At 44.7% G+C, this 15,090-nt stretch overlaps 1 protein-coding gene across 1 annotated transcript in view; it reads left to right on the forward strand.

Moving 5' to 3' along the window:
• Positions 1-534: 534 nt before the first annotated feature.
• Positions 535-15,090, forward strand: part of LOC119185532 (plancitoxin-1) — a 98,979-nt gene continuing 84,423 nt past the window's right edge. The window contains exon 1 of the mRNA XM_075866809.1: positions 535-795. Within this exon, the coding sequence (XP_075722924.1) occupies positions 680-795 (116 nt within the window). The 5' untranslated portion in view covers positions 535-679. The remainder of the gene's footprint in view (positions 796-15,090) is intronic.

Genomic DNA, 15,090 nt, shown 5'->3' on the forward strand with positions numbered 1-15,090 from the left:
TGATAAAACTGTTAATTTTATGAAAAATTTTTCTTATAAACTATTTTTTAGTCATCATGCAACACATTAATGGTTTTATTCCACAGAGAGACGAATGTCATCAGGTCAGTTACTTTTGCATAATATGACAAGGCAACAACCGGGCCTGTACTTTGAAGTGAGCTGCTTGCTGTTTACGATGAGAGCTTGTCTCGTAAAGATCTGACTTTTAACATTTTGTAAGTTGCAGCTGCTCGGCAAACGTTCAATGACGTACTTGTACGCTACTTCGTTTGAAAGATTTACTTTTTGGCCTTAGAAGCTGAGTTCCAAAGCAATATTTAGAATGTGCTCACTGTCAAATATCTATCATGAAAACAGCAGCCTCGCAAATGTTAAAGAAAGCGTACTTCGCAGAGAGTCTCAAAAGTTGTCTTTGTCGTCAGATTCACTCGTTATTCTGTTTTCATCGCCTGTCCAGCGTGCCCTTACGAGGACAAAGACAAGCTACTTTACTAGATGCATATAAAACATATTTTTGACGAAACACCAGTGGATTTCCTTTTCCATTGTATAGAAGTCTTTGGCTAAGCCCCTTTGGTATACTTTGGAAAAACTCTGTGTTTTGCAAGCAGTTTCACTACATCATTATAGGCACTGGTTGCGACGTGCTTTGCAATTCATATAACAAAAGAGTAACATGACTGTTTTCCGCATTCGCGCATTCGTTTTTGTGATCTCGACTATAATCACAATTTGTTCACAAGGGCATGCAAAGATATCTTGCAGAGATGCCAAAGGGAAGGCCGTCGACTGGTAAGCGATAATCATTTCTATACCCGTAACATTGCTCGGCTTTTTATTTATTTATACATCGTACTTTTGCACGCGCGTACCACTATTTATTGAGTCTGTCGTCACCAATAAGTATACTTTGCAAGGCATGATGTGATGTGAAAGTTAAGAGTGCTGTTATTGCACATTAAAAACACCAGGTATTTGACATTTCCGCAGCACTCCACTACGGCGTCAATATTCATATCGTGGTTTTGGGACGTGAAACCCCAGTTACTATTATTATTATTATTATTATTATTATTATTACTTTTTATTATTACATTACTTTTTATTGCGAGAACCAGCGCCCAGAGAAAGACGCAACACTCACAGTGCGACTGCGGCAGCGAATACGATCGTCGGTCGTCGATAATAGGATCATCAGTAGCACATGATTGATTGATTTGTGGGGTTTAACGTCCCAAAACCACCATTTGATTATGAGAGACGCCGTAGTGGAGGGCTCCGGAAATTTTGACCACCTGGGGTCCAGTAGCACATGTCGTGTTTTACGTATGCATGAATGAAGATTTTCGCAGTATCGTTGTTGAATTCGTTATATCCAGAAAAAAAACCTTCACTACAGACTCCATGCAGATGTAACTCATGGAGGTGGCTCTATAGCGGCAACGAGCGCAGATTTGACGGAATTCTTTCAGCCGCTTGCACATGGATGTAATCGCAGATGGACGCTTTTTTCTAATCCAATGCTTTACGTGAGTGGCCAGTGGTCTAAGCGACGGCCCGTCTACGTTATCAACGCAATCAGTCAGCCGGGAGTGTCGGGTGATAAGCATAGCACACACTCTTCTGTTGAAGTCCCACTGATCAAGCAAAAGTGTTGCGAGAGACTCGCTGGCTTTCACTTTACGCTTAGGCCTTCAGTGCCTGAAAGGCCTCGACGTGGTATGCACTTCAAAATTTTGTAGGCCAGTTCACCCTTGTGGGGTACACGTGCAGTGATGCTCGGGATGGCCGACGGACTCATAGAGCATAGTAACGTAGCGTTTTTTTGTTTTTTTTTGGGGGGGGGGGGTGTGAGGCGTGACGGTACGTCGTACTCTAGTTTTCTAGCGCGCGAAAAAACACGGACAAAGACAGGACGGGCACTAACTTGCAACAATGTTTATTCTAGAAAAGGTAACTATATACATAGGCAACATCGCTTTTCAATCATAATGATTACATGCACTTTGCAAATTCACATGCGTTTGCGTGAATAGGCTAATTCGTTACATGAAAGGGCAGTCGACGGCTTACAAATAGAGTTATCTGCTAGCCTGTCAATTGTTTTAGCCTTAACTGTTTCGCGGGTCAGCTCACCTCTGTTATTATGGACAATTGAACACTCGTGAAAAATCGGCATGTGTATGGTACAACATTGTCACTTACACTGTCGCTTGAATTACTGTAACGCCTGCAGTGGGCATTGAGGAACCCAACCCTTTTTTTCTTTCACGTTATAGTGGTGTTACTTTAAACGTTTCTCTACGCACTGGCCACTTGGACCCACATAATTGTTGCCACCATGTCCACGGAAGCTACACAACTGCGCCATTGCACTCCATCAACCTATTTTTATGCGTCGTTTTGCATTCCTGATTGTTCGATAAGCCAGGTGTGGCTATTAGCGCCGAGCAGTCTGAGTGGCGTCACCTGGTGGGAGGCTTGCATGTCGTCACAGCATGCACTCTTAGAATCTTGCTGTGTCGCGCGTATACATAATACGCGCTCACTTCGAACGCCGTTGCGTTGCCGGCGTTTGCTTTTAAATGCGAAGCATTTCTTAGCGAACTTCGGCGACTTTGAGCGTATCTATCTATCTATCTATCTATCTATCTATCTATCTATCCGCTTACGTTTAGGTGCTCTCGCGGTCACCCCCTTAACGTGGCGCGAACCAAAATTAGCATGGGAGTGTAAGATGGTTTGACGAATATGACGCGTTAGTCAAGACATGAATAATGTCACAATCTCATCACACACATCCTCAAAAGCTTCCCGCCAGACAGTGGCACATAACCAGGGGCGTGTATGTGTCACAGGTGACTGACACTTAGTATCTACCCAGAAACGATGAGAACACACATGGGAAATTCAAACGCGCGAGCGTCAAGAAATACCCGAAATCGGCAGCGTCAACCCAACGAATGCAAAGAATAAATTTCAGGGTCACAGCTTGAATCGAACTCAAGCATTCTGTGTGGCAATAAAGCATTTTACCACAAAGCTACGCCAGGTCTCGCAACTACTTTTCAAATAGACGCTGATCTTCGTGAAACGTCAATAGTGGTTGCAGTGCTGTTTACCATTCTTGTTAACATTTCATAAAGCTCCCCTGATACAGCCATCACGTCGGGGTAACGTCAATTGTGGTTAGTTGCCATGCGCCGAAGTTGATTTATGTAGCATTGTCCAGGACCAGCATCCTCGCGAGCATCAGCGCTTGATATCACCTTCTGGTATTGCTGATAGGCATGTTCCAGTTGGCATCGTTGCGCATGTGCAAACAACTGGTTGTATAAACATCTGCAAATCTTCTACAAATTTCTGTGCGTGCAACATTTTTACATATAATAGGCGTGATTTCATGACGTGTCACTCAATAAACAAATCGAAACACGGTCACCCCCCCTCCGCGTGCTTCGCATAACGTCCATTCCCAGGTACGTGGGATCTGCCAAACTTTTTTGCATTTCTCACGTTTAAATTAAATGACGAAAGCAGCATGAATGATGTTCCCGACAAAAAAATGAAAAACTAGACATTTGTTTTCAGTAGAATCGCCAACGGTGCCAGCGCTCCATCGTACACGCTTTGATGAGGTTTGTTATGGTGTCGCGTTGCTTACCTTGAAGATGAGTTCGACTCTCGGCAATGGCTACCGCTCTCAGAAGGGAGGGGGGGGGGATAGACAATGCATGTGCAGCAGGTTAAAAAATGCAAGCTGACCACAATTACTCTGCAGCCTGCGTCGTAATCATGTCGCGCTTCTGAAACGTATGCGAACGCGTACTTGCATTTCAGGGTGCGTTTTTCAAAGGCCATTCCTTTAAAAAGATGCGATTGTTTTGTTTCCACAATTGGTATCTGTATCGGATGCATCGGAGTAACTGCTGGTAGCTTTTTGTTTTCCTGTGGGCGCGGGTTTAAGTTAGTATCGAGTGTCGCAAAATATATCGAATGCGCTCGCCCGAGAATACCACCGCAGCTGTTGCATTAGATTTTCTTGTGTGTTGTTGCTCATATTTCATCACGTTATTTAGCTTCATGTTCTTGGGAATGATTTTGGTGGTCTGTTTCACTAGCAAAACAGGTTAAAGTTAGTTGCAGAAACTGCTACTGATTTCAGATAGTGTCTATGTGCAACATCCCTGTAACTGTGCTATCAGGCTTGAAAGTACCACTTTATATAGCCACCTGATGAATAAAATTTAACGCGATAGCGTTAAATTTTATTCAGCGTTAAAGTGCTCGTGGCGAAGAAAACCCGCCGCCGGCGTCGGCCCCGTTGGTTGCGAGCGAAAAATCGTCTGTGCGTCTGTGACCGAAAAATCAAAAAATCAAGTTACCAAAATAGCCGCGTGAGGCCACTACTTGTCCACGCGTGCGCGCCCGATCCCACTAAAAAGGCCACGCATTCGAAGAAAAAAAATTGACCCCGTATCTGAACGTTTTACTGCAAGTGTCGTCGAAAGACGACAGTCTTGCGTGTGGAGAGGGTGAACAAAACGTTTCTTTCATGTTCTGCGCGGGAAAATTGGTTAATTGTATTCTGGAAGCGCTGCGTTAGAGAGTCTCGATGCGTGCAGCGAAGGCGAATGAGTGCATCGAGGCACGTTAAACACGAGCGCTATCTGGCAGTTATCTTCGAAAACGATGGAAAGCGTGCGCGCACGCGGTGAAAGATGCACGCCTGTCTCGAAGGCGATAAGGAGTAGAACGCAAAGCGACGGGCAGATGCCACCACCGTGCCGGCTTAGCAGAGCGTTGGAAATACTTGTATTTTTGAACATCGCGTAGCACTGTCAGCGCAGCGTGAAAAATCCTACGGTCTTTAGAATTACTTGTGCGTGCCTTCTCTAGTATAAAGGCACATGCACAAAACACCTCAGGTATGCGCAGTAATTGCTTTTGTTATCGACAATCGCAAAAGTGGGAACGCTGAAACTTGAGCAATATTGGTGAGAACTGCGGATGGGGCTGGCCTTCTGAGGTATTGTTTGGTGCCATTAAAAAGCTCGTTACCGCGGACAAACATACAAATGCACAGAAAGACAGACAGACAGACAAAAATTTAGGCGTCTAAGGTCCCCAAGAAAAACTATCGTCTTTAAAAAGTGCTCAAGGTCACGAGGTCGGTAGTTTCTTTGCCCTGCCACCCCCTCACTATTTAGCTTCCAGCGCTTTCGTCGGGACGAGAGAAGAGATAACGCAATTGCAGCGTGCGACAAACTTTTGTAACTCCACTCACAGTAGACGGTTTTTAAACATTTTTGCGGGCCCCGCCGCGGTGGTCTAGTGGCTGAGGTACTCGGCTGCTGACCCGCAGGTCGCGGGTTCGATGCCCGGCTGCAGCGGCTGCATTTCCGATGGAGGCGGAAATGTTGTAGGCCCATGTGCTCGGATTTGGGTGCACGTTAAAGAACCCTAGGTGGTCGAAATTTCCGGAGCCCTCCACTACGGCGTCTTTCATAATCATATGGTGGTTTTGGGACGTTAAACCCCACAAATCAATGAATCAATCAATCATTTTTGTGGCATTGAACTTGTGAGGCAATAGTTCTTCTAGTGAATTAATTCCATGGTTACTTGAAACAGTGTTTCAGGGCCCCTTTAACGCATTTTGTTTGACAGGTGTCACGATGGAAAAGATCCCATTAGGCGATAATAACACGCGCTGGTATAATCTACTGTATGCGTGTTTGTGTGCGTGCGTGTGTATGTAACAAAAGATATTATTAAGTATGCACATAGCAGTTGAAGGGTTCGTTAGGCGCCGGATTTCACTATCGCGTTCAACTTTTAAAGGCGAAGCTTAAGAGTACCCCAATTTTTTTCCCATGATTGATAGTCCCAAAACAGCATCAATCTGTATATGAACATGACGTGCGAGACCAATCGTTGCTTCTATGAGGCAAATGACGTTTCATCATCACGTGGGCCACGAAGTGGAATGTGCTATTGAAGCAGTTCATTACCACTTTCTGGCGTTTGTTATGCAAACCATTGCTAGCAGCAGTACTCCTACGTGAAGTGAGCATTACCGTTTATGACGTGGTGGTAGTTCGAGTCAGCTGTTCGCATCAATCCGAGTGTGCGACTACGTAATCCTGACGACTGTTGAGAAGAAATCTATACATGAGATCTGACGTCTCAGCATTCTGGAAACCATTTTGTGGTTTGCAGCGCTTCTTTTCTTCCTCACTATTGTAAGTGATTGTGTATAAAATACCGATCCATCTAAAATACTCTGCATCCCAATGCCGAATTCTGTCTAATGAGCTACATTATTTGCAGAGGCAGACATAACTTTCATGGTAAACTGCAATGCTGCGAGTAAATTAACATTATAATTTCACTTGTAATACTTTGGCAAAAATGTTTAATCGCGTAGTCTATGCCAATTTGTAATGAAGTCAGACCCATTTAGCACGAATATTTTCTTTGCATTGGTTTCGTTGAGCACGTTCATAGTGAAAACAACTGATGTCTCGCTTTTCTGTACCTTCACTTTCAAAGTGAATCCCTACACTTCACAGCCTAATTAACTTTTAACAGCAATAAATATCTTTACTTTGTACCTTTAGTGACCTGCTCCTCGAAATTGAGAAGAAATCACCACCATATCGCTGAAGAGCGGGTACACGGCGGGCTCGGAAAGAAGCTACCGCCGGCATGCGTCGGCGGCGGAGCAGGCGAGTCCTTGCCGTGACGTCACTTCGGCGCGACTGCAGCGATGCCAGTGTTCGTTCTCGGGGCTAATAGTCTGCACAGACCCTACGAGTTTGTGGGAGCAGAAAACACTACTTTTACGTTCGCACGCTGTCCTATTAGCACTGAGAACGAACAGTGGCGTCACTGCGGTCGCGGCGATGTGACGTCACGGCCAGGACTCGCTTGATCCGCCGGCACATGTCGCCTTTCTCTGCGCCCGCCGTGTAAACGCTTTTTAACGATACGTTGTGATTACCCGTCAATTTCGTGACGCGAATTTCTCAAGATACAAAATGCAAAGTTTCACAACTAGCGAAAGTTTTTGAAGCTGTATGAACTTCCCACATTTTAGCTTAGAATAGGCAGACTACCGGTGAAACGGAAGATTTACTGTGAAAATGGTGGTACATGAAAAGACGTCGGTTGTTTTTATCGCGTACATCACAGAATTCGGGCTGAGAAAATACGCTAAGTGGTACTAACATGGTTACAACTAGGCATAGACTCAGTGATTAGAACATATCTGTGCCGAAGTATCAGAAATGAAATTGCGCGGTTTTCAGTTCAGTAAATACATTTCTGATTGCCATGCAATTTACGTCTGCACCTGGGAATAATCTAAATGATTTTACAGAACTGCGCTTTTACAAGTGGGATACATTGCATAAATATGGCTGTCACAGGCAATCACTAAGCATATTCGTCAAATAAACAAAATAATACTGATGCACACATAATGATTTAGAAATAACGAGATATTTTCCATTTATTGGGATCATATGTACAGGTTTCTTCTCAACAGTCACCAGGCATTGGTATACGCTTAGTTGTGTGAAATTCTGGAGTGTTCTACCACCCCGTCACAAACGCTTCACGTGGGAGCATCGCTGATAGCAACGATTTCAACTCGAACGTCAGAAAGTCGAAATGAACTCTTTCCATGGCGCACTCAGTGACGTCGCCCAAGCAGTGGCATTACCAGGAGATCGCTTACTGGGCCTGTGGCCTAGCCCCCAATTTTTTCCGTCATCGTCATCATCATTATCATCAGCCTGACTACGTCCACTGCAGGACAAAGACCTCTCTCACGTTCTGCCAGTTAACCCGGTCCTGTGCTTGCTGCTGCCAATTTATAGCCACAAACTTCTTAATCTCATCTGCCCACCTAACCTTTTGTCTCCCCCTAACTCGCTTGCCTTTTTTTTTCCATGCAGAGAGAAAAATACTCATTTCAAGGGGTGCCCCCTCCACCCCCCCCCCCCGAAAAAAATTAAAGCCAATAAGCTTCTAGGCCTATGTTAGACAAGCTTCGCCTCGATGAGGCGATGACTGCTCTCACGCGTCATGTCGACCAGTAGGTAATCAACTGCAAGGACATTAACATATCAGGTGGCTATCTAAACTGGTAGTAAGGAGCGCGACCACACCGCTGCTGAAATTCTGCACGAAGACAGAATCTGACAGCAATATGAATTTCCGCACTTAATGTCAACCGCATTTAACGTGAATAATTTCGGTCAAATAAAGCTTCGAAAGTATTGCGAGAAAGACATTAAAATAAAGAACGTGTTGAGAGAGCATGCACACAAGAAAAACACACAACAGCAGCGGTGGTATTTTAGGGCGAGTGCATTCCGATATATGTTGCGAGACTCTGTACCGAATGCGAGTGCGGGGCTTGACGCACCTGTGAAAGCGCTGTCCGTAGATACGTGAATTCATCTGGTAGAAATTATTCTAGGGGAGGGGAAGCCCTGATATCTCCGAAAGGAATCATCCATGCAAATCTCAGCCTAATAATGTAGACAATGTGTTCTTATTTCTTCTTAATATTCCATGTCCATGCGCCAATAAGCTTGTTGTATCCAAACGGAAGCGTGTTCATGATTTTCACAACCGTCCCAATGTGGCTGTCGTGGCCACGAATAGAATCTATCATCGTGGTTAACAGCGCGACACAGAACTTTTCACTCATTTCACAACCTAGCGCGTGACTTTGCAGAAGTAAAAGTAAACTTTTTATTCTTTTACCTCAAAAATTATGAATTATGTTTTCTTCGTTCTTCTCCAGCTTGAGACGAGCAAAAAGCGAACGCAAAAAGCGGTACAGTGCACCACGCGAGTGCATAATTATGTAGATGTGCCGCGGCATGCCGTCACGTCATTCGCCTGGCGGCTGACCGTGACGTTTCTCGTATTAGCTGGGGGCTGGCCGTTGGGAGCCTTTTTTGAAGAGTTAAATTTGAGAAGACCCTCCGGTACATTGACAAGCACATGCGTATAGGGTAACCCGCAGACAGAAGACTGCCGATTTGTTCGTTGAAACTTTTGCTCATGCACTCAGGACATGAGTTGCGTAGGGTACTGAGCAAGCAAGTATTCGCTATTTCCCTCTTCACCAATTTAGAGAGAGAGAGAAAATACTTTATTCATAAGATCCTGCGTAAGGTAGGTGCCGGCCTCGCAGGGCGCGGTCTACCCTTGTAATGTTCTAGTCTATGCAGTCCTAGAAACACTGGGCCAAGAACTCGAGGTTTGAACCTGACCCGACAGAGAATACTTGGGTTCCTGCGCCCCGCAATTGCGGGTCACGAGTTCCAGTTCTCCTCTGCCTGGCCAGGGCCCCCTCGAGCCGTTGGATCGTCCATTTCTGAGATTGGCAGTCCATAGAGCGGATCTACCGCTCCATCTGCGCTGGCAGTTCTTGGCGGGCGTTGCTGTCGTAGGCAGCAGTTACTCCGCCATGAGATTCCCCAGCCATGTCGCACACATCACCGTCGGCACCGTCGCACGAACCGCCGCCCGGTATCGCTGCACTGTCACACCTCACTATGTGTCCTAGTGATTTCGTTGATTTGGACCGCAAGTGTGCCGAACGATAGAGCAGACACAGATATTTGATTAAGAATAAAGACGCACTTTACTAAAACGAGAGCAAAGCAAAAGCTAGTGAAATCAAATAAAGCGATAATGAAAAATAGACTTGGTGCAAAAAATAGCAACAAAACGAAACATATGCCGAGAATGGAGTGGTTTTATAAAATAGTATGCAGTTTGCCTATACTCCATCGTGGGTATGCGCCACGAGCAATAGGTGAACAGGAACAAGAACAAACTATGCTCTAGACGAACGCCAAAAGTACAAACATAAAGAATGTGGTAGGGTTACGAAATGACATTATGGAGATAAAGAATAATGTCAAAAAAGACAAATTTCGGGTAGGAATCTTGCTCCCGGTTCAGTGTGTCTCGCGCGACGTAGGGCACACAACAGGCGTGACCAAACGTACACGTTGCAGCGCGTCAGCGAGGGGGCCTTTTCGGCGCGGCGCCGTGCCCTTTTCCTTATAAAGAGAGGGCGTGTGGCTACGTGATGTTGCGCTCCCTTTCTCTTCATAGGGGGAGGGCACGTTCACTATTTAGACCAATTAAACGAACCATTAGTTGAAAGAAATAACCCGTATGATGCCCTAAATAAGGTCTACTACAAAGCACGTAACTTCGCTACTCTAAAAGACCAACCGTAGCACAGCGAAATCAGCCGCTGGTATTTCTTACCAATATTCAAATGCGCTTCAAAACATAAATGATATCCTGCGCAAGTATTCCAAATATTAGAAAGGCGTTCCCCGAAAAGCCAAGGATCTTGTATTGCCGCAATAAAAATTTCAAGGACATGCGTTAGTGCGTGCTAATTAAGCCCTCATTCCAGTACCCACATGACACCTTGTACTCGTCCAAGATGCAATGCTTGCAAGCCCCTCCAACTTGAAGATGATGTTACAGTCAAAAGCGCCGAAAGCAATTATGTACATTATATAAACCCCAGCTTCACTGGCCCAGGTTTTTGACGTTGTCTACATGATCGAATTTTCATTTTCTCCCAAAACATAAATTGGCGAAAGAGGAGAGCCTGATGATGTAAGGTTAAACGGGCATAACGAAGACACGGTAAAGAATTCAATGAAATCAGTGGCACAGCATTTCAATGTAGCAGGTCAAGCTTCGACGACCTCAAACTTCACATTCTTCCAGTCAAGCTTCCCTTCCTCTAGGAAATATACAGAGTGGCACATTATTTACAAGATTATTACACTTCGCCTGGCTGGTATATAGGTTTCGGAAGGGGCTCTCGAGTCCGTGAATTATGGTAAATACTCAATGAAAACTTAAAGGTGTTAAGTCTTCATTCTTGGACTTTCAAGCTCACCGTTGTTAACTGATGCTTTTTTTCGGTAATCATAACACAGGAACACGTGTACGACCCCTCCCCCCCCCCAACCCCTCTTCCCACCAACCCAGCTTTATTTTTATTTTTCGTGGAATACCTTCTTCCTTCTGACACACCCAATAGGTGGATAGCAAAATGACGTGTTGTATGCTACGGTACTTCCGGTTCGAGGCATATCTCTTCGCCGCTTCAAGGTGCCTTGCTTCGCAGTGTAGTAGGGAAGAAAACAAGTGCCAGTTTGCGACGTGTTTGCTGCCACTTGTCCAATGGATGTTTTCTTGAATCGTTTTGCGAATGATATGCAATATTTCGGGCATTTGAGAGAACGAAGCAAGAAGTGAAACGAGCGAACGCGAGGAAGTGTGAGATGTGGGTTTTGAGCGCGTTTATGCTTCGAAACACGCAGTAATCTTTCGCAAAATCACCTCGACTTAGTATTTTTGACCACAAATGGTGGTCACTTCAAAATCACTCACCCATGTAGCTCATGGTGCCAAATGTCAAAATACGTTCATTGACAACATGAGTACGCGCACTCTGCCCCTATTGAGTACGGCGATACAGTATATTTGCATAGCATATTATGTATCTCCCACTGTCTGTCAAATTTATAGAAACAGCTGAGCGCGTAAAAGATGCATGGCACGAAAATATCGCCCGGTTAAAGGCACCGGACGACACAAAACGGTCGAAGTCTCTTTCGCAGCAACGAGTTGCATAGTATGTCAGACCCTCAAGCGTGAAGTACCGATAGGGTGTGTTATGCTCCGACTAGTATCCTTAAGGGCTATGTTTCACAAATATATGTTGGGCATGCATTTAAACACAAAGTCTGAGTTTGAGAGGAAACGACACGTAAAGAGAGATTGATAGGCGAAAAAAAGCCACAAAACTGTGAGCACATTTCATTTTTAGAACAAGAAACAGATTACCGTTGCCATTCTCAATATTGAACCCCAGATTATACGTTTGCAACACAGAAAAAATAATAAGTAATTTCAAGAGTGAGAAACATGAAAAAAAAATGAACAGATGTTTGATGTTATGATGCGCAGAATAATCTGTATGTGAGCAGATATGCACGTAAGCACCTATTGCCGCAAAACAATATGCATGTGTCTGGAGGTGCATGCTGCTTGAATGAAACGCTCCTACCATTATAACTATCTCGTAGCGACTGTACTGTTATTCATCTGAGCTGCATAGCCCTCTAATGCATTATGTAGCATTTCTTTAGAAATGATTTTCGGTAGTGCTGGGTTGAACAAACAAAGTGACTTCACTAGTTACAAGAAATAAAAAATCACAGAATATTCATGGAGAGAAAGATGGTGAGTGGGGCGAAGCGCTTGAGTATTTCATCGCTATAAGCCGTGAACCATCCGCGAGTATCGCCTCCAACTACATCATCAAAGACGTGACAAACACTGTGAATATTTATACAAGAAATTTTATTATTTGTAAGTGATAGCTAGACGTCACTTCCGTTCCCCCTTCATTATAACGGCCTTATGGTCAGTGAAGTGCTGGATCGGTGATGGGGCGTAGTAGGATGTTTGCAAGGACGAAGTAGTGGGCAGTTTGCAAAGGTAGAACTATAGTGGTCACGTACAAACAAGGTATCTGCACAGTGGGACAATCTATGGTTCTTTGACGCCCACCTGGATACAAGTACTCGACCATCTTGCTTTTCATATTGGCTACTTCTCAACAGTACTTGCTTTATGGTAGGTGAAGTGGTGGATCGGTGATGGGACGCAGTGGCATGAAGTAGTGGGCAACTGGCAAAGGTGGAACTATACGCGGTCAGGTAAATACACACAAGAGATGGACAGACCCACGCCTTTACGAGCTTCGCCCCTAAAATGGCCGTTGGGCGGCAAAGCTTCTCGAACCGGAAGTCGATGCAGACGAGTGCCGTATCCCACAATCCTTTGCGTTAACCAAGATTTTGCTATTCACCTATTCACCTTGGGGGCCGGACATTACCCCCCCCCCCCTTTTCCCTGTTGCCCTCTCAGCCTCTGTGTTTCGGTTAGGGAAGACGAAGCATACACACGCAAGCACTCGGGAAATCAGATGCAGCCTTAAAAAAGGCACACATAAGTAATTCTAAGAACCATGGCGTTTAATACGATGCGCTGACAATGCACGAAAAGGCCGCTGTTTTCTAGGCTTTACCAAAACATTAAGGTGCTGCCACGTACCCTTGGTCTTATATTCTACAAGTCATAGCTTCCAAGATCGCGTGCGCACGCCGCGCGCTCGTTATATCGGAGGTAATCTTTTCGTTTCCCTAGATTACATCAAGATGACACTCACGTCTCCTGCAGTGCCTCCAGAATTTCATTCACCAATTCTCTCCTGCAGAGCATCAAATAAACGCTTTATCTACTCTCTCCAGACGAAGGACTATCGTCGACGTTTGCAGTGAAAAATGTACATGCAGCGTCAATGTGTTATCACCCTTCACATCGCTGCTTTTTTATTTATTTTTTTCGCTCAATTATGCTTTCTCTTCACAAAAATATTCATGCACTATTCATGTTTACAGAATAATCCACTGAGGTGTGTAGCATTTCTATACAATAGTATCGAGATAGTATGTCAAATGCACTCTTAGGTATCTATTTTTGTATCAAGATACATTTGAAAAATGTACTGTATCTCAGTAGTCAAATACATTTACGGTGTATCGTATGTATCGCGATACTATGCAGGATGTGGGTATTTTGTAACATTTTTTTATTTTTCTGGAAATGAGCTTGGGGTGTTTTAAAAGTGAGATTGAATTTTTTTTCTTCTCTGGCAAGGCAACCAAAGGCGCACTGCCACTCGGTGAACTAGGCGCTAACTGCAGAATCACGAACGCAGTGTTCGCAACCTTTAATGAGTCATGATGAAAGTAGCTCTCTCTGAAGCCCACGGCAGCACGCCTATTTTTTTTTCAGCTGGAAAACCATTACAATATCGCCGCATTACAAAACTCCGGAAGATTCAGTGAATGCAACTTGCTTAAGTTTCAGCACACGCCCTCTTTTCGAAATATGCACTCGGTAACTCCCCCTTCTCCTCGTTAATCTGCTAATGACATTGAACACTCTGCAATATTGAATAACTAAAGCTGAGCATCAGCGTGCTGCAACTTTGCTTACAGCAATATGCTGCACCTAAAGCGTTTGCGTAATATAAGCATCCCCGAAATTAAAGGAAAAACGTGGCTGTTGCCCTTATTAGGTATTGTATAAGAAGAAAGTGAAACGTGTCTTCACAGAGGCAGTTAAGCGTTTATTGTGAATGGTTTCAGCCACAGCAACAAATTGCAAAGTCCCGCGAAGAAAGGCAAGTAGCTGGGAACTTGCAGCACACACCTCAAGCAGAAAGTATGTACAAAATTAGCATGCACAGCGTGAACGCGGACAAACCCTGCCGCTGCTGTACACTTAAGTGTACGGTTGAAACAGAAAGAAAGACTTGTGAAACGAGCGCACCAGTATGCACACTACAAGCGCGAACAACTGTGACACTTCTTCCTGCGTCGTTTGTCAGCACCGTACTCTTTTCGTAAACGCGGCTGTGGCAGCGTGCGAAGTGAATTTCGTCCTCTCCTGAATTACGAGTCTGATAAGTGCGCGCGCCAAGAGACCACGCTCTGTGGAGGCGGCGCTCTATGGTGGTCCACGCTATCAGAGTGCGCCCAACGTAAGCCCAATGAAGCCTGTCGTGCCATCTCGCTGCTGGTAACAAAAACGTGCTAAATTTTGGGTGCTCTGAGGACCACCAAACGGTGTGTGGTGTACATAAACGGCATGGCGTAAGCACCCTCGGCAACGTAATTTTCGTAGCATAGTGGTTAGCACCCTGCGCTGAGCATCGAGAGATTTCTGGTTCGATGTCGCGCGACAGAATCTCCCCTAGGTTTTAAATACAAAGCTCCTTAGGGTCGAGCTATGCTCCCCGTCCGTCGGCGTGTCACGCTGTGGATATCCATATGGCTATCCATATCCGTTTGAATATTTGTATGAACATTAATAAGAATGTCCGTATCAACGTGGATATCCATATTTATATATATATCCACATAAATCTCCATATGAAAACCCATA

Source organism: Rhipicephalus microplus, chromosome 6, assembly GCF_043290135.1.
Source record: "Rhipicephalus microplus isolate Deutch F79 chromosome 6, USDA_Rmic, whole genome shotgun sequence".
NCBI lineage: Eukaryota > Metazoa > Arthropoda > Arachnida > Ixodida > Ixodidae > Rhipicephalus > Rhipicephalus microplus.